General features: G+C 43.5%; 1 protein-coding gene and 1 long non-coding RNA gene across 2 annotated transcripts; one reads left to right on the forward strand and one right to left on the reverse strand.

The window, feature by feature from the left end:
- Positions 1 to 1,045: 1,045 nt before the first annotated feature.
- On the forward strand, positions 1,046 to 4,202 carry LOC139770930 (uncharacterized). The gene is made up of 3 exons (XR_011717852.1): positions 1,046 to 1,197; positions 3,815 to 3,845; positions 4,019 to 4,202. It is a non-coding gene; the product is annotated as an uncharacterized lncRNA (long non-coding RNA).
- An 82-nt stretch (positions 4,203 to 4,284) lies between these two features.
- LOC139770929 (uncharacterized) lies at positions 4,285 to 5,744 on the reverse strand. Its single transcript, XM_071703228.1, has 2 exons — positions 4,894 to 5,744; positions 4,285 to 4,816 (listed from the first exon to the last, which is right to left on the reverse strand). The coding sequence occupies exons 1-2, from the start codon at positions 5,104 to 5,106 to the stop codon at positions 4,409 to 4,411; spliced, it is 621 nt and encodes a 206-aa protein (XP_071559329.1). The 5' UTR covers positions 5,107 to 5,744; the 3' UTR covers positions 4,285 to 4,408.
- Positions 5,745 to 22,222: the final 16,478 nt, after the last annotated feature.

The following is a 22,222-nucleotide window of genomic DNA, read 5'->3' on the forward strand; positions in this document are numbered from 1 at the left end:
ACGAGAGCAAAATACATGTTGCTTCTTACTTTAATAAGGTTCGAATTTAAATTGCTTCTGGCATCGCACAAAATCTCGAAACCCATCAGATGTTCGGCAGATCAGAGGGTACCGGAATATTCATCTTTGACAACCATGCGGCACCAAAGGGCTTGCGAAAATACGAGATAAATTGCTCGAAAAAGTACTCAGGTTAAAAGCGAATCATCCAGATATTATCCTAAGCGACTTTTAATGACCCAAAACCAACGCCGCCGCACGTATTTCTGCTATGCCGAAAGGCTTAACAACGCAACTCTACCTGGAGATATCTTGAAACTTGAATTCGGTTAATAATAAAGCGTTCCTCGGAACTCGAGTAAGTGCTATTTTTCGAGATGAAATCTGAACGCTCTCACGTGTTTGTGCTTCATTAACGGGTAGATAAAAAAAGAGAAGATAACGAAATTTGAGTTTGACCAGCAACTTAGGATTTCTTTTGGCTGTTTAACGAAACGCTACTGTCGATTGAAAAACTGTCGACAACTGTAATATCTCATCTCCTAAAAAAAAAAAACATTCCTCATCTAAACAACGCGCAAAAAGATGCATCCTCTCACGTCAAGCAGCCACATCTTTGCTCTATGTATAGCCATCGCATGTTACTCGGAAATCCAATTTTCCTCGGTTTTCTCGTAATCCGCGATATCCTTAATGTTCGCGCGACGTGCGTATACGGGATAGATGCGTTCGCGCCCAGGCTTACACGCAGCGTCGCTCGTGCATCGCGCGTATCGGTCGGAGGCAGATAGGTAGAGGTGTAATTCGCGCGTGTTGCACCGCGCGTATGCGTGTATGCAGCGCGATGGGGGGGGCAAAGCAGTCACTGGGCGGGTTTGCGAGAGGGGTGGACGGGGAGGACGACTCGAGGTGGTGTAATCTACGTACCGAGTAGGTAGGATGGGCGCTGGATACACCGGGTACGTATAGGTATAATGACTGGCACTTCTATGCATTATCATACCGCTGGGGCTGGCTGGCTGGCTGGCTCCGTTGGTGCCGGGACCGTGTGCGGTGCGGTGTGCGCCTGGGATCAGCCGTGGTCGGGGAGATGAATAATTTCAGGACGGGCACGCAATTACGTGCGCGTACGTCTCGCGTACCAAGTAGCCGGTCGACGGACCACGCACGCACGCACACACACACGCCAGCACGAAGGTACGCACCGACGACGCCGTGGCGCGCCCGCGTAACCCGTCCCTTCCCGGTCCAAACCACCCCACCTCCCCGCGTCCCCCCGGGTTCGCTCATCCTGGACGATCCACAATCTTGGTATCATTTATATTTCACTGCGGGCAATTATTTCGGGCCCCGGCCGTGCCCATCGGGTGTCCGATAAGTTCGAACCGCGCGCCGAAGCCACCGCTCGCGGTGATGCTGCGCGCCGCCGCCGATCTCGGCAACGATACGGGTGGACCATATCTCGGTCGACAGGCTCTCCGTCGACAAGTGACGCGCTCGTGGAATATCTTGGAATTTTTGCGGTAGGTAGAAGATAAAGACGCTTTTTTTTTAGAAACCGCGCGACGGCAGTTCCAAGATCGGTGGGGCCTCGTGCGCCTTAACGCCCGGGAGCACGTAGTCCATAATTTCGCCTTCCTTCTCGATCCTTTCGGAAAGTCTAAAATTGAAGGAGCATTCGTTGCCGGATGATCGATCGCGAGGACTCGGAAATAAGCGGCCGAGTTGCTGCGAGCGAGGGACGGGATATTAGGATCTTCTGTGTGCGCGCGCGCGCGCGCGCGCGTGCTCTCTGGCACGCGGTATTACATTGCATAAGCGGTAATAACTCCGGCTCTCTGCCGGCGCGCGCTGCTCACCTTAACATCGGGATATTAATTATCGGTCTCCGCGACGGTCTCGCCCGATCTGCTAATAGCGGGCGCGCGCGAGCGAGCGGTCTCGAGCGGCGCGGCGCGTCTCTCGCTCTCGATTTTAAATGTACGACCGTGCGCTCGCATACGCGGGCGGGGCCGATAGTCAAAGTTCGTTAATTTCCGGTAGTAAAGTTATATCCGGCGGCGGACTCGAATGCAATTAAACGTTAGATGTTATCGCGGGGGGACGGGAGTCAAAGTGCCATCCACTCGGCTAAAACGAGAGGGACACTTTGAATATCAACTCGCTCGTGAGCGACGAGAGAGGAGGGGATGTCGCCGGCGGAGGGGAAGAATACTTGCACGGTTCCTTTAATGATTTTATATCGTCGGTCTCTATACATGAGCGTCTCTCGAGGGTTTTCTTCATTATAAGTTTCAGAGGGCGACGTCTGGTATGCGTCTTGGTAAAGGCGGAGGCGGCGGAGAAGATCCGGGGGAAGGAAGGTCCTAAGACACTTTTACGTGAACGCGATTACCCGCGCTCGTTTTCGAGTGGTTGCGCGTCAATTTCACTTGGCGCTCGTACCAGCATGCATGACTTACCAACATGTCCTTTAACGAATTGCCAAGAAGGGGGATCCTCGGTTACAGCCTTGCTGACACTCCGCAACGGAATTGAATGAAAGTTCCTCGCGCAAAGCCATATATCTCTCTTCTAGCCAACTTGCGCTATTTAAAAACATTTTTAGTGCTCCAAATAGTAATATCGTAATAAATTTGTTAAGAGTCAGTTATAAATCTATTCTTATTATTGTAAGTCACTGTCCTCGCTATATTTTTCATGAAATTTAATATTAGACAATTGTTTATTTTGCGAGTTTTCAAAAATCGTGGGTGACTATCACTATTTATGTAATCGCTCGATATACTTCGCGAAGAATTCTTTCTTTTCGCCAATTCTTGAATCTTACGCACACTAGCCGCGATTACCGATCCTTCAAATCGTTGCCGATATATCGAGCGAAGTGTCTGACTCCCGCTAACCGTACTCCCTAACTGGCTGACCGAACAATGTCGGCGGATTGTTACATTCGTATCTCTCCGTCCCCATTCTTCCTCAGTATATACCTCTCTCCCTCGCCGTTCGCTCCGCTCTCGTTGTCACGTCGCACGCGGTGATATCGGTGTAGTGTGGAGGATATGTGTATAATATATATTATAATAATGCGAGCCACAATGGATTCGCGTCATATCCTGGCTCTGTCCCCAACTCTGGGCATCAATTAGATCAACGCGCCCCACAAGAGTGCAGATATCTCTCACACCCACCCACTCGCTCGACATTCGATCGCGTTTCTCTTGCTCCCGCGTGTTCCTCGAGTCACGCTCTCATCGTCTCCCTCCCTCCGGATCACCGTGCCTCTCTCGCTGTGTCTCTCCTACCTTAGCTCTCTTTCTCTTTCGCGTTCGAGTGGCGTGCAATAGAGCTATTACGGGCAGACAAGCGAGAAACTCAATTTAAATTACGACTTCTTGCTATTACGACCGTTATTATAACGTTAGCATTTCATGGCGATTCCGTGTATGGAGCTAACGCGCCAATATATGAATATGTCGCATTGTCTTCAAAATTCATGGAGCGGTCTTTTCCACGAAGTATCTCTCCTTATTATTAGAGATGTCGCTCGGTGATAAATCCTTTCAGTATGCTGATTGATCAATCATTAGTTGACTTCATCACTTTACCACATTTGTCTAAAGATCTCAATGTAATATTAACTTCTCTTGATACATATATTGATACTCCTTTTTTTAATAATAAGAAATTATAATTTCTTATTAATAAAAAAGTAGTGCATTTCCCAGGTGTTGATATTATTCTGTCCATCCCCTGTATGTGCTTTCTGTAATCGTAGGAGTTGTTGAACCGATTCTTTTCTTTGATTTTTTTTCAGTTTTCCAGCCATCCATATATATGCTTAGCAGGTTTGTAAAATCATTTTTATTATCATTTTTTCATAGACGCTTTTGACAAATATAATCAAAGTTCATCACTATCTTGTCATGTAGGCTACTGAATGATGTATGTTTCTTATCCTTCAACAAACAGGATTTATTGCCAATATTTGACTCAACAAATATGGTTATTTGGATTTCAGATCTGATATGGAAATATGAAGTCTCTCCAAAAATTGAGGATCGATTCTTAAAGGAGACAACTGTGTAGCAAGATGAAAAATAGAAATCATGTATTGCAAATAGAAGACGTATGAGTCATGAGAAATCAAAGAATTGGAAGTCTGTGGAACATTCAGGAAAATTAAAAGATAAATATAAAGTAAATCATGTTTATAAATTTATTTGTTTTCCCACTAACTCGGACAGTTCGTATATAATTAATAACAAATCAATCTCTTCAGCATTTTCTAATTTACTCCAGATTTGTTTAATATTTTCTTCTTTTTTCTTAAAAATATTGCACTGCGGTCTTGCCCAAAACGTGGGATGATTTATCATGCTGTGTATACTTTGTTGATGTTCCGTCAAGTTTACTGTAAATAATATTTAATTATAAGAACAGTACAAATATTCTGGAAATATGTGTAACATTGTGTTAACAATACACCTAAAAATGCGACGATTGTAGAATGCTTATTAAGGCTTTCTTTAAGCTCTCGATTATGTCGCTCTGATATTTTATTAGTTCTGTTATATTGTTTATACACACAGAACGACTCGGGTTTAAAACCCTTAATCCATGTATCACTGTAATAAGCAAAAAATGGCTCTAGGTATTCACAATTTGCAAAAATTACTGTTGAAATTGTACTGAAGCCTTCCTCTATTAAAGCCTCAGGCAACAAGGCTAAAGATATCAGCAATCGCACAGCACCATATCCCAATTCTTTTTTCTCGCCCTTTAATATTTTATGTTTTTTAGCATTATGTACTAACGTCTGTAATAAGGAAGTGATATAAAGGAAAATGACTTGCATTTCATGTTTGTTATCTTGTATGTTGTTAATTTTTTTACCTGGCTGTAATGAAAAAAGCAGCCAATGACTTTAATGCCAGGGAAGACTATTTGTAGCGCATTTCGTTCCGCTCTTTCAAAATCTGCTACCGCTGTCGATGGATGGATTTGCACAATATTGCAAATTTTACTTAAAACTTCTGTATAGTCTTCTGTAGTGCGACCTTGCATTATTGTGTAAACGATTGGAAACGTCTGGAGTTTGAGAAACATTTTACTTAGTCACATATTAACATTGAGTGTCTCTTATAATTATATGAACTAATTATTTAATGAATACAGTTTAAATTGTTTTACTTACTCTGTCATTGTATCTAATGACGATTGTCCATAGTTGACAGTTATTATTATTTAATTGAGGCACGGTCGCAAATGTGCCATCAATAAAAATGATCAAATTTTCATTATTTTTTGTTATCTTTTCTATCAAGCATGTATCTATATAAAAATGACAGCTCGGACGTCGTCGTTTTTCATAACAAATTCTATTTTAAATGAATTTGTTTCGTCAAGCTGCATTAATTGACTCCAATTTTCTTGAAGGCTAATTCTTAATTCGTTTGGGTTTAATTCGATGTTGTTGATAAACCATCGTACAATGAGCACTATATAAGTAAAGGAACAGTCAGATAAAACGTTTCCCTTGCGCAAATGATTGTGCGTAATTCGACTTGCCGCCGTTCGTCTACGGCATCACAATGGCTTACTAAATCCCGTACGTAAAAAGATAAGGCATCTAGACAAGGCCGACCAGTCAATAGTGATGTATCGTTTTTTTTCTGGTCCTTGAGGTAATGTAATCGTGATGCTGGATTTCTCGAATAATATCTACTAGTAATATTTATTACTATAATAAGTTTTATTAAGAAGATATTCATAATATTGAAATTAAGGATGAATGTTTCCATCACGTGTTCAGGTGTAAAAATTTTTTTCGCGTGTTTTTTAAAATTTATATTAACTAATGCTATTCGTACTTATGAAGAGAATCAAAATATAATTTGCCTACCTTTTCAGACATTCAGTTTAACATTCTAGTCATGGTTTCAAATTAACAAATAAAAAGCATCAAACTGGATTTACCTTCTTTTAATGATTCGCGAAATATTCTGTACAACTCACGTTCATCGAATCTCATTGGAACCTGGTGGACCATTCTTCTCGATGCAATAACGATGCAATACCCTTACGATAGCGGGTGGTAGCGGTTTGATATTTTGGTACATTATAATGGCGACTACCTGGCAGAGGCACGGGAAGAAATGGCCAAAGAGAAAGGATGCTGCCGCGAAGGAAACAGAGGTGGAGAAGAGATGGTTAGGCGGGCGAAGAAGAAGATGATGATGAAAAAGAAGAAGAAAATGGTTACGCGGAAGGAAAAGAGAGAATATGAAGAGAAAGAACAAGAAGAAGAAGCGCGCGAGGAGATTGACCCTCTGCTCCTCTGCTCGTCGCACGCAGCCAACACGCACGCGACCGGTTTGTTTCACCCCGATGCGATGCTAAACGAAGTTTTAGCTGGCGGCAGCTCGGCCGAACCGCTTTACTGCGTTCTTATCGTCAGATTTTCTTCAAGAATTGACAATTTCTCTTATATCACCAAGCACTCGCTGCAGCAAAATGACGTCGATCAGCATCAGAAGAGATAATTTTAAGCAATAAAACATGAAATTCGAGTTTCTTGTGAATTCGAACATACCTTATCATGACGTGATCCTTTTGGTAAATCATATGGTCGCTATTTCACAGCTCGCAGTACATATATATACATATATATATATATATATATATATATATATATACATTAAAAGTAGAGCCGATATTAGACGACGTTAAGAGTTATATTGCATATTTATATAGATTATTTATAGTAGTATATATTGTATATTATATCAATTAATATCTTATCATTGAATATGCGATAATTTTTAGTTAAAAAAATATATAAACTAGTTGTATATATATATATATATATATATATATATAAATTTCTAATACATTAAAACTAGGTCTGTTTCACCTTGTTAAAGTCAATTGAAAATTCCAACATCGAATTACAAAAGAACTGACAAACCAAAGTGTCACGATTCTGTGTCAGATAAAGTACTCGGTATATGATGTTAATGACATTCGTTGATATTATCGACATCGTTTATTTTAGTGTAGTAACTAATTAGCATTACAACAGCTTGTACTTGACGTGATGTTGATAATTCGATTTACTAATTGAAGCATAGCTTTCTATATAAATAATTCATACATCATTAACGTTCGTTTTCAATCATGATTTTAATCACAAGGAGCAATGAAGAAGACGACAATTAAAATATGTTTTATGGTTATAATTGTTGCATTACCTATAGTCAATTTTATTTCACAATGAGGAAATTATAGAATTCATTAGAATATGAAATTTTATTCGAAATTCTTACGGTGTTAATGAAAGTCATTTGGTATCTTGACAGCCACCTGTTTTTGACGTTCGATCATTTTTTTCGCATCCATTTGTAGTTTTAGCGTGAGATATTCGGCTACTAAAAGCATCCCAAACAATAAGAGTGTCTTCCACGACAATGGAAAGGGGGATGTTAGGCGAGGATGAGATGTGCTTGTGTGTCACCCCGTCGGATAAGCCCTAAGTGATGTCTAAAAATATTCTTTATTCAATCGCACAATGAGCGCACAATGCGGGATGGCATAATGCCTCCGAGCGGCACAATCTGGATCCTCGGGCTACTGAGCATTTGGGTTAGCGATTCATCGTGAATCGGAAAAACTCCCCGGAGTCTACGTGGGAACGGCACACGCTTTGAATTCTAACCGAATATTCCTGCGGGACCGCTGGCCCCTTCTTGATCGCCGAAGATAAAGGATGATCGGATTTTACGTGGGCTAATCCTCGTAAAAGTAGTAGCTGTTTAAGTTTGATGATATGAAACATATATTTTTTCCATTTATCGACAATCAAAAGATATTTGCAGATTTCAACGATGTACATGTATACATACCTTTTTGCTTCTCAAAGTATTTATTAACGGACATGTATTAATGAAGTATTATTATGATTCGAAAAATTGGAATAAAGTTTAGAAGAAAACTACCACACGATTATCATGTCGCTTCGAGAAACTTGATGTACGAGTAGTTATATAGCGAATAAGAAAATTAAAACAAAGTAGTAGTTGTGATAAAATTTTTATTGTGTTATTAATTGTACTGTACAATTTCAGTCTAATTGACATGCACCAAGTGCAACGAAAGGATAAATTATGAAAGAAGCTGAGCATGTGAATAATATATTCGTCATTACTACACGCGGGTTTAATAATACATCATTATTATCTCTGCCACAAGATGATGTAAGACGTCCCATTTTGTTAGGCGTAAGACTATCTATATATCATTCAATAATGACTTGAATTGCATTGACGTCCGCGCTGTGACGTATAACTTATATTGAGGATTGCGTCATGCGTAACAAGTGCTTTATAACGAGTTTCCACCTGTATACACGGGGACAATAACTATATGTTCTTTCATGTCGCAATTCTTAATGACTGCGCCTCTAAGATCTTGCTTTGCTAGACGCTTATAAAGATTACGGCACACATAGACAAATCGGGACTTGTATGTTTTAATTAGTTTGGACGAGCTTTTGTTCGCGCTGAACGCGGTCTTACTTTTCTTTGATTGATTGTGGAATAAAGCACGCTTCGCGATGCGAATACGTTGATTGATCGATCGATGATGAGGTCTTCTTGCGGGAAAAAAATACATTTCATTCCTTTTTAATCGGTGCATTCTTCGGGGTTTTGTGCTATAACTAATGCCAATGTTTAAGACGTTATTGACTACCAGGATTATTCCTACTAGGTACATGCTGCGGAACTTGTAAGGCGATTAGAAGTACCTATAAATAATGTAACATTGGTGCGTATACCGTCCATATAGCAGGCACGAACGGTAGCGTGCGATCAGGTGGTTTCTGATCGGAAGATTGAATGGAGAGCGAGCATGAATGAGCTATGTGGACCGGCCGAGGGATGACGGTGCTGCTTTAAATATCGACGGCAGCCACCGCTGACTGCTTGACAGTGACAACGGTGACTATGCTAAAAGTCATCGTTATCGCATGCGAAGCGTACCGTCTGCGTTTAGTAGCGTTAATGATGGGAAAAGATGGAGAGAAAAAGAAAGGGAGGAGAAAAAGTTTTACAGGCAAAGTTACAGCACTTAGTGCCAATTATCGAGTTGCACTTAAAATGATTAACGCAGTAGTTAAAAGAGATGATACTTTTCAAATGTCGCACGGTGTCGATTTCCAATTAGCGATCATAAAATATAGCTTTGCTGAGCTGTAATTGCCTCTGGAATAAATTACGAGTAATGTAGAAAGCACGGTCGTTTAAATAGTGTACCTGTACCGATGCGCGGCAACGCATCGGTATTATCGCCATTATTTACATTAAGTGCATATACAATCCGAGAAATGCGTAATGTATTCACGGGAACATTCGACCGATTCTCCCTTCAAGATCGGCATTATCAGCAGAATGAGAATTGCAAATTCCGCGAGACGTTCGCACGACGCGATTCGATGCAACGGAAGTGCGAATAATCAAATGCGCGGCAGCTGTAACCAGTAAAATGCCATTCTGTCGTCATCGTTTCGAGCTCTTCGTCGTGGATACGCGTCTAAACCACTGACGTTACCAATTTGTCACCGCGCGTTCAAATAGAACATGAGTTCTGCTTTGCATAAGTCACCGATCTTTCGAATCCATTAATCATCGTGTTCGTAATTGAATTATTTCGAGAGTAACGGCGATATTAATAAAAAACGGCGATAAAAAAATATTATTGTATCTCTTTCGTACCCAAAAATCTAATCTTGTATAGATTTACATCAGAACTATAGTCATATCTGGTGTTAACAGACTAGCTTCGGGAAAAATTATCTGTATAGAATAAGATTTCATTTATCTGTACCATATAGACATAATCGAATATATCGAACCTTTATTATTGAAATAAATGTATAAGGCTCTGTTGAAAATCCACGAATAACGAAGGAAAGGGCTAATTGAGAGCCAGGCCCTTTATTATTGATTTAGAAAATCACATTATTAATAATGTTATTATTGATTAATTCAACAACTAATTGTTCATTGCAATTGCAATATAATTTCACCTTTCACACATTATTATTGATAATGTATCGTTCAGGAAAGCGGCGTTCCTGAAGAAATGATAAATGACGAACAGATAGCTGACAAATGTTGCGCCGAATGATAGACTCTGTAAGACAGGTGCAGTGCGACTTCCATGGCGCCGCTCGGAACTGCGAGATACTCGGCTACGATGCTGGCGCCGGAAGCATAAGCAACCGGGCGTGTCAGCGCTGACCAGCGCAACGCTACTTCTTTCGTCGCTGCTCCGTTGCGCTGCACCTGCAGTCCGCAATGCATTGTGCTCGCGCTACTGCATCCGCTCCACCCACGCGCGGTCTTGGTACCGGAACCAGTCCCCAGGGTCCCGACGCACCATGCGCGCTTCAGTCCGGACCTCGGATCGTGTGGAAACATGAATTTGTCATTGTGTCGTGACAACCTGTGATTATCTGTCTCAATTATCCGTCGCAGAAATGTCGATGCTTTATCTATTGCTGAATCAGAATCACTCTTTGCGTCCTTGTGTCAATTTATCGCTAAAGGAATGCGAAGAAAAAGAGAAAGAGAATGGCGTGTAGATAAGGGACAATTGCAAAAATTATTGAACACGCAGTCTTTAGACTTGACGCTTAAATAGATTATAAACTAGATGTAATCGATATCTGCAATTACTCTTTCTGTAGAATAACTGCTGTATCAGATAAATGTTTCCTTTTACAATTCCTCCGTAAGATAGAAGTGTCTAAGTAGAAAGAAGACGAGACACAAGACGGGATGTCGATACCTACAACGTCGGAGGGGTAGCTAGTGAGTTAGGAGGAAAAGGTGGTGGAAGGGTAGGTAGGTAAGAGTGAGGGAGAGAGAAAGGAGTCACCGGAGGAGGGAGGCGAAGACAGGGTTGCAAGGGGTACGGATCGAAGTACGTCGGACAGCAAGGAGGCGCCGGCACTGCGCGCCACACCCCAATGCAGTAACTCCATTGATTATTGTTGCTGGTGCACTTTCCTCCCCGCCTTGACGTACGACAAGCGTGCCCCGATTCCGGGTGCTCGCCGCCCCAGCCATCTACCCGGCAGAATCGATCAACCTCAGTAAGATTTTAGCTTGAAAATCGTTGTTATTCCAGTTCGTTCTACATTATGTCAAATTGTATTATTTTTATATCTACGCGAAGAAAATATACAGAAATACCAAAGAGATAGTAATGACATAAAAGTAGATGTAACAAGTGCACTTTTTACAGACACTCGTGAATTAATGCTCGATTTGCAAGGCATAACAAGTTAGTGGAAGAAAAATTTCTAAAACCAGTCGGCTAGTAATGATAATTTAATGATGGAGTGCTTTCAACATATGCCCACGCTATAACTTACCGTTAAAACCGAACGACGATAACGGTATTAAAAAGTGGAAAATGTTATACAACATTCCGCGAAATATTAATGCTATTACGGAAAATAAATGGTCAAACCGGTACACAAGATTACGCACGGTGTGTTTTCGCGTCAAAATAGGGAGGCGAAGATCGCGCGGCGCGCGGCTTGAACCGTGTCAAGCTGCGCTTCTATTCCCGTCGAGTTAATTCCGATAATTAGAAAGCGTATCACCTACTCGTTGCACGCTCCGTCGACTTCGAGTGTTTCACTTCATTCGCCCCATTCACTAAACTCGCGTTATCCACTCACAGGAGTCGCATACCTCACTCACGTTACTCCCTAAACCTTCCTCTCTCATTTTCTCCTCTTCTCTCTCTCTCTTCTCCATTCTCTTTTCCACTTTCGTCACCGCTACTGCTAACATGCCACCAGTCATTCATTTCACGTGGCACCTGCTCTCCACGGCGCACCTATCCAACCTGCGTTAGCTACAAGTACGGCGTTATACGCCGAGTGTCGCGTATAACGCCCGAATACGTTGCACCGGAGTGTCGTGTCAAGAAAATGCACTACCCGAAGTTTGAAAATTGAAGGATAATCCTGCTCGGAAAGTCTCGAGGGAATCGTCGACCCTTAAGCCCCCCGAGAACGGCTGTTCGTTTTCTGCTATCTAATCGCCTCTCCATAGAAATACGTGGATCACCTCGTAAAGACTTGCGCTAAGAATTATGAGAGAACTTGTAATTGTATCAGAGGATGAAATTTCACGAAAATCCATATTGTAAAAAAGATATCTACGTAAAAACGTCAACGACGAGTATCAGCAATGAGTAAAAGAATTACAAAGTGAATTATCATTGTAATGAAATTCCTATATGTTTCTATAGCATTATAAGCACTATTAATTTTAACAAGACCTTTTTAATACAAAATCGGTAAGAGAAGCAAAACTCGTATTCTTGCAGCTAAATATGTCCAACGCGTTGAATGCGGTCTACCGGGTCTATCCGATGCGTATCCGGAGCACCGTGTCATTGCGTGGTACAAACGAGAACGACGAATGCCGATTCTTCTCTCCGGAGAAGGCGCCGCTCGGAGTTCCGGGAATTCCAGGATCGTCACTCGAGCCATTGTGGCGAGGCAGACGAGCGCGCGAGCGGCAATTACGGTCAGACCGTGATATTATCAGACGGAGGCGTGCACGTACGTTTGTACTTGCACACTTGCATACGCGCGTACCGAACTGTCATTATATCGTGGGTAACGGCGCGCGGCCAGATCAGGTGTCGGGGTACGCGACGCCGCGCCGAGGCCGGAAGGGTCGCGACTTAGAGCGTCGGGACCAGAGGAGATATGGAAAACGTGTAAGGGGTGTGTGTGAGAGAAGTGTAGGCGAGAGACGAACGGAGGGGGATACGACGGAACGGACGAGAGAAACGCGCGGGAGAGCGGAGAAGGGGGAAGTAGTCCGAGAGAAAGAGAGAGGCCCCTTGAAAATTACAAGCTATACGTTGTTCCAAACCGACCATCTAAGATAATACCTGCTCACCCTGCAGCTATAATGAATATGTAAGACAGATTGTAGGCTAAGAGGGAGCCTCCGCTGCTACCGCAGCGCGATACGGTTGTCCATGCGTAGATTATATTCCGAACCGATTACGCACGGCCGCCCCGATAATTTATTATTTGCCGCGAGTAAAAATCAGCCGTGGAAACGACCTGCGGTGCGCGCGCGTTGATTTGCTTACATGAAGGGCGTATACATAAAAGTACACGTATACGGCGAACGTGCGTACGTCCGAGCGTGGTCTGTATAGGCGCGTTGCGCCACGCCAGGATGGAGTATGAGATCGCGGTAGCTCCGGCATGCCAACCGCGATTAGATAATACCGAATTGGAACGCATCACCATGCTGATACTCCCGACCGATTCGCGGACGGGCATCCGAGACCGATACCGAGAGCCATAGCCGTTGCCGAGCATCGGGCCTGGGTACTGGAGTATAAACGCGAGATCGATGAATGAAGCGCGCACCACCGGTGTCCGGTAGCGCCGGAATGCTGCGCGAGATCTCGAATTATCGTTATTGCTATCGTACGTTAATTATTGTGCACGCTCCGGCCGTGCCCCGTGGGGAACCGGTATTTCATGATCATCAAGAATAAATAACGCGCCGTATAATGATCTGCCGTCGGAAACGCATTTGTTTTTCTACGGTTAGGGGGTTTGCGTAACTTATCACCCCGTGGCTCGATGTTATCTCGGCGTTGAAACTTAGTTCGCGCGCGCGCGCGGGTGGAGGAGGCGCTGCACGGAGGGAGGGAAGGGGTGGTTGATTAAAGAAATTACCGACCGTTTTTAATTGCTGCGAAAATACCGTGTACTCGCGAACGCGCGGCACCGTGAAAATCTTCATTTACTCGACCGCGTTGCTCAAATTTTATATATCAACGACGATCGCACTTACTCGCTCGAACGTGTTCCGTGCTAACGAACGTGTATAGAGGAAAACTGTTTCCTCTTTTCCACCAATGGACATTTCTTATGACATTTTCAAAGTATTTTATATATACGTATGCGATTAACGCGTCGAATGTCGGCATATGTAATCTCATCAACAGATTTTCACCAACAAATAGTTATTCAGTACATTTTTTTATGTAAATCATTTTTTTTACTTTATTTGGGTATCATAGCGTTTCACGTTCGATTGATCGGAACGATCGCATTCGCATTATCCAATAACACGAGCCGCGCATGCAACAAAAGGAACGATGGACCCGCTCACACGAGAGACAAGCGAATGAGATTCTTCTTTTTAGTCATATTCGTGGAGTCAGATATCGTTCTCTCAAATGACAAAAAAAAGGAGAGAAAGAGAGAGAGAGAGAGAGAAAGAGACAGAGGCGGCGAGATTCAAGGGATGGCAGGTGACAAAGTCGGGTGTTTAGGCATCTTTCCAGGCTAAAATTGGGATCCGAGCGGTTGACAGGTGGGGCCGGGCGGCCAAAGCGAGACGGGTGGGGAAGGTTTAAAGGAGTCAGGGTAGCAAAGGAGAGAGGACGTACGGCGATACAAAGGGGCGGGAGAGAGAGAGGGGCCGATAAGAAGAATGAAGAGACGACTCGCTCGGTGGAAGGAATGCCGTCGGACGAGCGCCGGAGGGCAGCCGCGCGCGGCTCCTCTCTCGCATCCAGAAGGCCCTCCCGCCCCGCCGTCTTTGCCCTCACGGCATAAGAGAGAATACCCTGTCTCCCTTCCCGGCTGGCTGTCTCAGTCGCTCCCTTCCCCTCCTCTCTTGCTCACCGAGCCCGCTCGTCTCACCGTCGTCGTCGTCGTCGTCGGTCGATCGCTCTCCGTCCGTTGCTCGCCACGTACGGGCGCATGAGTGAGTCCACGCGATTGTGGTGGTTGCTGATACCTCCTGGGGCCTCACTTGTCACACACGCAGCGCGCGGGCTCACCCGTGCCCCCCCCCCGATCCTCTTGTTGTGCCCCTCGTCCGAGTCTATCCTCGCGTCAGGCCCACGCTACCCCTACCACCGATTGGGATTCCCTTTCCCCCCTTTCTCTCTTTCCCTCTTTCTCTTTCTCTCTCCTCCCGCTTCCTCCATCCCGCAACGCTACACGGCACGCCAGCGGCGATACCCGTGGGCCGACACAGGTGATGCACGGGCCTCCTTACATCTTCGATCCACTCTTCGGGCTCTTCTTTCCCACCGGCTCGAACGTACGATGCCTCTCCTGTCCCCGCGGGCTCTTACCTCTCCTACCGCCCTCCGCGCCCTCGCTCTTTCTCCTCTCGCGTTGTCGCGCGTTGGAAAGATCACGATTGTCCCCGTCTCTCTTTCGCGCTCTCGGCTTTTCCCCCCTTCTCCCCTTTCCTCATCTCAGCCGTGTGTGCAACACGCCGTGGTTTCGAGCGAACATCCTCGGCGCACATCAGTAACGCCTGTTATTGTCCGCCTTCTTACAGGTATGTACGCGAACGACATGCCGGGGGCTTCGCGGCGTGACGGCCTGTGTGCACGTGTTTACTCGGGCGCTACGCGTGACCTGGGGTCGTGTCGGAAGCCTCCTCCGCCCGACGGCCACGTCGAAATCGGCTCTTTCCGTAGACGGCATTGAGGCTCGTATGATGCCACGCCGGCATGCGCGCGCGCAAGCGTCGTTTAAGCCGCCAGTTAATCGTGAGCTTGGCAGAAACGGGAAAATGAAATTGGAATTGCACTCGATATCGATTTCTTTTTCCCCGAAAATTCCAATTTTAATTTATGTGACACATATAACACATTTAACATAGCCGATACTTCTTTCCCAGTTTTGTTCATATTCCTTTCATATTAACATCAAACGTAACGCTTTAGCGAAAGGCGGCATCGTATATGGAGCATTATCATTAAATGTTATGACATATGCATACTTTTATTTCACCAATAGAAGAATCAAAAGCGTTGCGCAAAATGTATCGGCACAAATGTCAGTTTATTTATCAGATTTCTTTTCAGATCTGACTTTATATATAAACCGCAGGATTAATTTCGTAATTTAATTAATACCAAATTCGACGCACAAAGATCGTGACATTTCACATCTCTCATGCTTGCAATCACATCACAAAATTAAAATATGCGAGATTAGTTTAATGCTTTCTCGATCTTAAAGGGAAAAGAGAATATAATGAAATAATGAAAGACAATTGGTTAAAGCAAATTATTGTTATTAGGAGATAATGTAATTAGGAAATAACTTGAAGTAAGTAACTGTAAGTAACAATTTATTTAAAGAGATTAGCGAAAGTTAAAGCAATGCCAGAGGGACAGGATAGCATTCGTTGCATCGTCGCGTCGCTCTGACGAATTGATGATTAGCGAATTACGAATTGCTCTCGGAGCGAGAGCTTTGTGAGCGTGTAAATGTCCACGTCGCGCGCAGCGGCAACTAATAATTACCCGCGATTGCAGGAGAGAGTTTTAGAAAGTAACACGTAAATTCCGCGAATGTGCATACGCAAAACCGCATCCAAATAAACGTTAGCACGTTTTGCAAATCTCCTAAAAATCGCACGGCGAAGATGCACCGATGCGACATCGAGGGGGTCGACGCGGATTTATGCAGTCGTAAAGCAATCGACGGTATCGCATGGCGGTATCGTACGATGATTTAGATAGTAGCATGGATAAACCAGTATTAACCAGCTCCCGCGCAATATATCGCATTATCGTCGTTCCAGATGCGCGCGAACAGGTAATATACAATATTTTTTTGTGTGATACATCAACGCTAACATACATATACATCGTAATCATTTTTCTCTAGTTGGATTGGTTATTCGCGCCTGAAAATTACAACTTCGGTAGCGCAATTGCGGTAATGCGATAACACCTGCCGATGTACATTCGCGTGCATGCGCGTATTGGTCGGCCCGATCAGTGACGCATTTTACTTGCCCGTACACGGACTTGGCACGAATTTTCATCCCGGTAGGAGCAGTATGTGTGTCAGGAGATATAGCGACCCGATGGTATTGGGCTATCGGTATTTTCTCCGTTGTCGTGCAACGGGATTATTTTCTGACGGGGAAATATTGTGCGACGTGAGACACGGAGAACCGATAGCCGATCTTATTCCATTGCAACGGCAAAGTACGCGAGCTTGACAAACGTCTCTGTCACTGGTGTTTTGTCATTCTAGTAGAATTTCGCGCTTTCCAATTGATCAAAAAACGTTATTTACATCCAGTTGTAATAAAAATTATTTGGATGCCGCTGTGAATCGTTGCACGATTGACATTTTGTAGAAATTAAAAAATTTAAATGTTTATACAGTGGTGTAGGATAATTACGGAGTTTTAGAAGAATCACTTATTGAAATAAAAATGATCTGCCAAAAATAGGACGATGGTCCTATAAAAAGACCTTGTTGCGTCAACTGTTGGAGTTAGAGATGCTATGGATGGCGACGATTGTGTAAAACCCCTCATTCGTAATACAGTACATTATCGGCGGAGAGGACTTATACAAGTAGCTTCTGTCGCGGCTCTTTCATAACGGTCGAAAATTAATTGGTCTCCTTGCGACCTATACATATCTTCGTGCGGCCATCGGTACATTGCACCACAAAATTTTCAAGATCTTATATTTATTAGCGTCGCGAAAACACAGCGTATTGATAGCTAAAGCCACACGCGCAAGTTGGAGATGATAAAAAGTCGTCAGTAAATCGGACTGCTCTTTTGCTACCACATGGAACGCCATTTTGCGGCTTTTTACTGCAATGTATTCTCTCTAACGATCAAATAAATATCTATAGCTTATACATATAGTAAAACAGTGTTATAATACTACAGGCAAAAAATATGAGAGAAAAAGAAACAATAAAATAAAATATCCATACGTCAAATTTAAAATTCTCATTAACGAATAAGAGATATCGTCTTTTTAGAATTCTAATCATTATCGTTTTTTATTATCTTGATAAAAGCAGAATGCGTATTCCAGTAGTGCATGCTCTCGAATTACAATCGTTCCCGCGGATATCATTCCGCAAAGCTACTTGCTACAATACTTACAACCGGCGGCGGCGAGCAAACGTCAGTTGCGTGAAGAGCGCTTCCGGAACATACAGCGCGAACGCAAACGTTCTCCGGGCGCGTGAGAGGAAAGACGCTTCTCCGCTCAGATTCCGCGGCATCATCGGGGATGATGTCTCCATTCTTGACCGGCAGCGGCACAGAGCGTCGTAACGAGGGGCCTCTCTCTCTCTCTCTCTCTCTCTCTTTCTCTCTCACTCACTCACTCACTCACTCACTCGTTCGCTCGGCTTAACCGTGCGCGTATTCCGAGGCAGGCGTGGACTAGCGAGAGACATTGGATCGCGCGGGACAGATAACCTGGTCCTGACGGGCAGGTGGACGACCTTGATCCAGGACTTTGGTCCCGCGCATCTCATTGACACCGATAAACCGATCATTCTTTTTCGAACTTGTCGCACGCTTGCGTTTAGCTATATGGTTTACGAGTGGACTTATTGGTTAGAACATTCAACTTAGGGTTTTTATGATAGAGAATTAATATTTTCTATCGTATAGTTTATTGCTTACATTTATTGCTACTTACAATGATATGTTGATAGAGTTCTCCGATTTTTATCGTTTTCTATCTTTCTCATTTTTCTCTATTCTATTTCATTTTTTAAAATTTTTTTTGGGAGATGGTTTTATCTTTTCGTGTTTCACACAAAACTAGTCGCATTGTGTACTGCGTTATGCCAGAAGAAAACGCATATTGGTAATATCAGCGTTAAAATAATTCGACACTGTCGTAACGCTGGAATGACGTTAATTGGTCGCGCTTCGCTAGCAACGCGCATTAGAGCAGTGAACATTTCCGGTTTTACGGAGTGCAAAAAGGCGCCGAGGAGAATAATTCCGATCCATATCGCGCGCGTAGCTGAAGGTATCTCGCTGAGAAAAAAAAGAAACTACTGTATGATGCGCATAAAATGCCGCTTATGGTCGCTTACGAGAGGATTCACGACGGTCCGAAAAAAGGACCGGCCCCATCCCCGGGTGTATCCTCTGCGAAATTCATCGAGAATCACAGGGATCGTTTTCCGTTGCGGCAGCTGCCTGTAAGGCGTTGCATTTCGGGATCTCAATTAACGATAATTGCCAGCTACCGTGGCGTAGCCACGTAAAATCGGTACCAGCGGCGTGATCCACTCGTTTCGGATCTTTCGACGCGACTCGATTGACGCGCTGGACGCGCACGCAAATACGACTCCGACTTTGCTTTCCACGTGTGCAAACAAAATCACCAGCTGCTGCTATTGCCGCGCTCGTTCGGCCCGCACACGCATCGCGATCCTTTTCGGCTAACTGTGAGTCGCGCGACGAATTTTGAGTAATTGTGACTTCATTTCTTGTAAGTAGAAGCCGCCTGTGCTAACAGGATACCTTCGTGACAATCCACACAAAGAACAAATCGGGCTCTGGTTTGTCCAACCTTATCCATTTAAGCAAATGACCGAAATTGGAAATGTCACTGAAGCATGTGTCAACTTAATCGATCGAAAAGATTGGGTATATTTTCAGTGATACTATTATATTGTAGTAAACTATAAAAATTATATTTTAATATGCAAATTTTATATATTATACAAAGTACTTTTATACAAGTAAATAGTATTAAAGAAATAAGTAATAAATAATAGCCGAATTTTCGATAAAAGCAGTCGGAATTAGATTTTAAATGATATCGAAGGATCTTTTGCTAGTAATTATAATACATTGGTCATTTATTATTTGACATTAAGAGACGATTTTCACCGACGACGTCTCATCAATCAATTTTTATATGTACGTCGAACTTAAAATTTATATCTTTCATGTTTCTTAATCTTGAATTAAAGAAAACTGAAAAGTATGTTAACTACATCTATAAAACGACGTTGATGAAATCGGTTCTAAATACATTTCAACAGCCCAACCGGGACCGGCCGAAGAACGGCCGTCGCCAGTCGAACAAACAACGCACATTATACCGAAGGGAATAACGAGGTAACACACATGCGACCGCGAGCGAGCGAGCGTCCAACGCGCGCTAGCTCGCCGTACACGGCGTATGTACCTATACGATGCAGCAATCTAGCCGCGTTGATTAGAGTCGTATGTAGAATCGAGAACCGGATTCCAAGAACCTGTTTCCATGTTCACGTAAGATCCCCGGAGTAATCGACTGACGGATCGGCGACCGTTCGAGTCAGCGACCCCGACCGACCGACCGACCGGCCGGCCGGCCAGCCGATGCGAAACGCGGCGCTCACTCCGCGCGAAGATCCTCTCCGCAGCATCCGAGAGCTGTTGACGGTGCGCTCTCTGTATCTGTTTTCTCCTCACGCTGTACCGTTTCCGCTTTAATCGACTCGCTGCGCGATGTGCTCTGATGATAGGCGCTTGTAATCGAGAATATCGACCGATATTCGAACAAATTCTTTTATTTATTTCTCATCCATTTTTTTTATTCATTTCGTTGATCATCCATTCTTTCTTCCTAAACTAAAGAAATTTAATGTAAAATTTTTTTTGACGGAAAAAAACATTTTTATTTTAATATACATTTCAAGATAAGCATTTGCGTGGATTGATATATCGGCAATGCATTGATTTTATTTATGATTATTTATATTTATCTCACACATGATTATAACTTATAAGTAAAAAAGAATGGGAGCTGCATTTAAACTTGCTTTTCATCAACGTAACTAAATCTAGGCAGATTACAGCCTTTAGGCTTGGTATTTACTGTAAACTTATGTTAATTATCGATATAGTCTTATACACTCAGAATTTCAGTGATTTTTTGAATATCGCATATCGCAGAGACCTCTATAAGAGGTTTTATCATTTTTTCTTTAAGAATGGGATAAGAATATGCACTTTTATTAGTCAATTTTGTTTATTAGATCGAGTCCAGTTTAGGTAAAAGTTATCATAAAGAAATTCTCTTCGCCTAATTTTGTTTAATTTTACGAAGATCTGGTTGAAATAGATCTTGTTGATGTACCTCTCGCTACAGCTTTCATCCTGTCCCGAACGTCCTTCTAAGGTAGATTTCATTCGTCCTGTCATGCGGCGAGATTCCATTTCCAAGCGTATACGCATGCGCATGTGTGTGGTGGTGCACGTGTACTCGCTCCTAAACGGATAGCATCGCTGTTAAGCGTTGTACCAACTAATAGATTTTCATTATTTTAAGCCACATCCGTAATTACCGACTCGTTCGAGCGCCTATCTGTTTGTGAAATACGTGCAAATATGTGGTAGCATGGCAGTACGCCGCCGTGGGCTGGTTTCTGAAAAAGGGATAGTCGCCTTCTGGCGTGCACTGCCTTCTCTATTAATAAGCCTTCGTTACTCCCGTTTCTGCCGCGGAAACGCAAATTAACGCTCGTTTCTGTCGTGATTTTTGCACGTTTCTTCCCGATGCGCGTCTTTCCATACGATGCATCCTTTGCGCCAAGCAGGACTGGATAAGATAAAGTAATTCGCGCGATCGTTACAGGAAATCCAGCGTTTCTCATTAAAACATTCGCCACCGCTGATTTTTAATCTGCCATTTAAATACTTTACGAGCATGAATAATTTGTCTTTCTCTAAAAATTTTCGTTAACTGAATTTTCTTACGAAGAAGTGATTATTTGCATAACTGATTTCTAATTAAATTAGCATTACGTAGAAGACTTTAAGAAATCTCTTTTCACAAATATGAGGTCTCGTTTTATCTTGATAGCAAAATTAGGGAAGAAACATAGTAGGGAGAGGCAGGATTAACCGCGTTTAACAAATCGCGTGCAAATGATCGCAAATCGATCGGTAGGTCAGGACCGTTTGGGGCGATCTCGGTCGTTGACTATATCGCCAGGTACATTTTAACCGCCTTCCGACGCCACGGGGCGATCTCCCTGTTATTATCTCGATGCGAGATCGGCTTCTGGATCGACGTGCCTTTGGCTTTGGAAGCGGCGCTGGACGCGCGTGATACTGCCGCGCGCCGATATCTGGTCCCGGAAAAAAATTTATTCCGGCTTATAAGCTCACGGGAACCTATTAATAGAGCCACTTGAGATACGCTTATTTACTCTCGGCGAATACACTTACTAGAGCCCGCGCGACTCGACTGCATCTATTAGCGTTTAACGCGTTTGCGATTCTAATCCGCGGAGGAAGGATGGGGGGGGGGGGGATAAGCGGCTTATGGCGGCCGGGGGTGTTAATTAATT

Source organism: Temnothorax nylanderi, unplaced genomic scaffold, assembly GCF_030848795.1.
Source record: "Temnothorax nylanderi isolate EJ_2023f unplaced genomic scaffold, tnyl_v1.0 TNYL_tig0034_pilon, whole genome shotgun sequence".
Lineage (NCBI taxonomy): Eukaryota > Metazoa > Arthropoda > Insecta > Hymenoptera > Formicidae > Temnothorax > Temnothorax nylanderi.

Bases quoted from the DNA above. Each gene is read 5' to 3' on its own strand.
- LOC139770929 (XM_071703228.1), bottom strand. From the start codon at position 5,106: ATGTTTCTCAAACTCCAGACGTTTCCAATCGTTTACACAATAATGCAA. The intron at 4,817-4,893 runs GTAAAAAAATTA...TCCTTATTACAG, and splicing joins GCTTTTTTCATTACAGCCAG to ACGTTAGTACATAATGCTAA.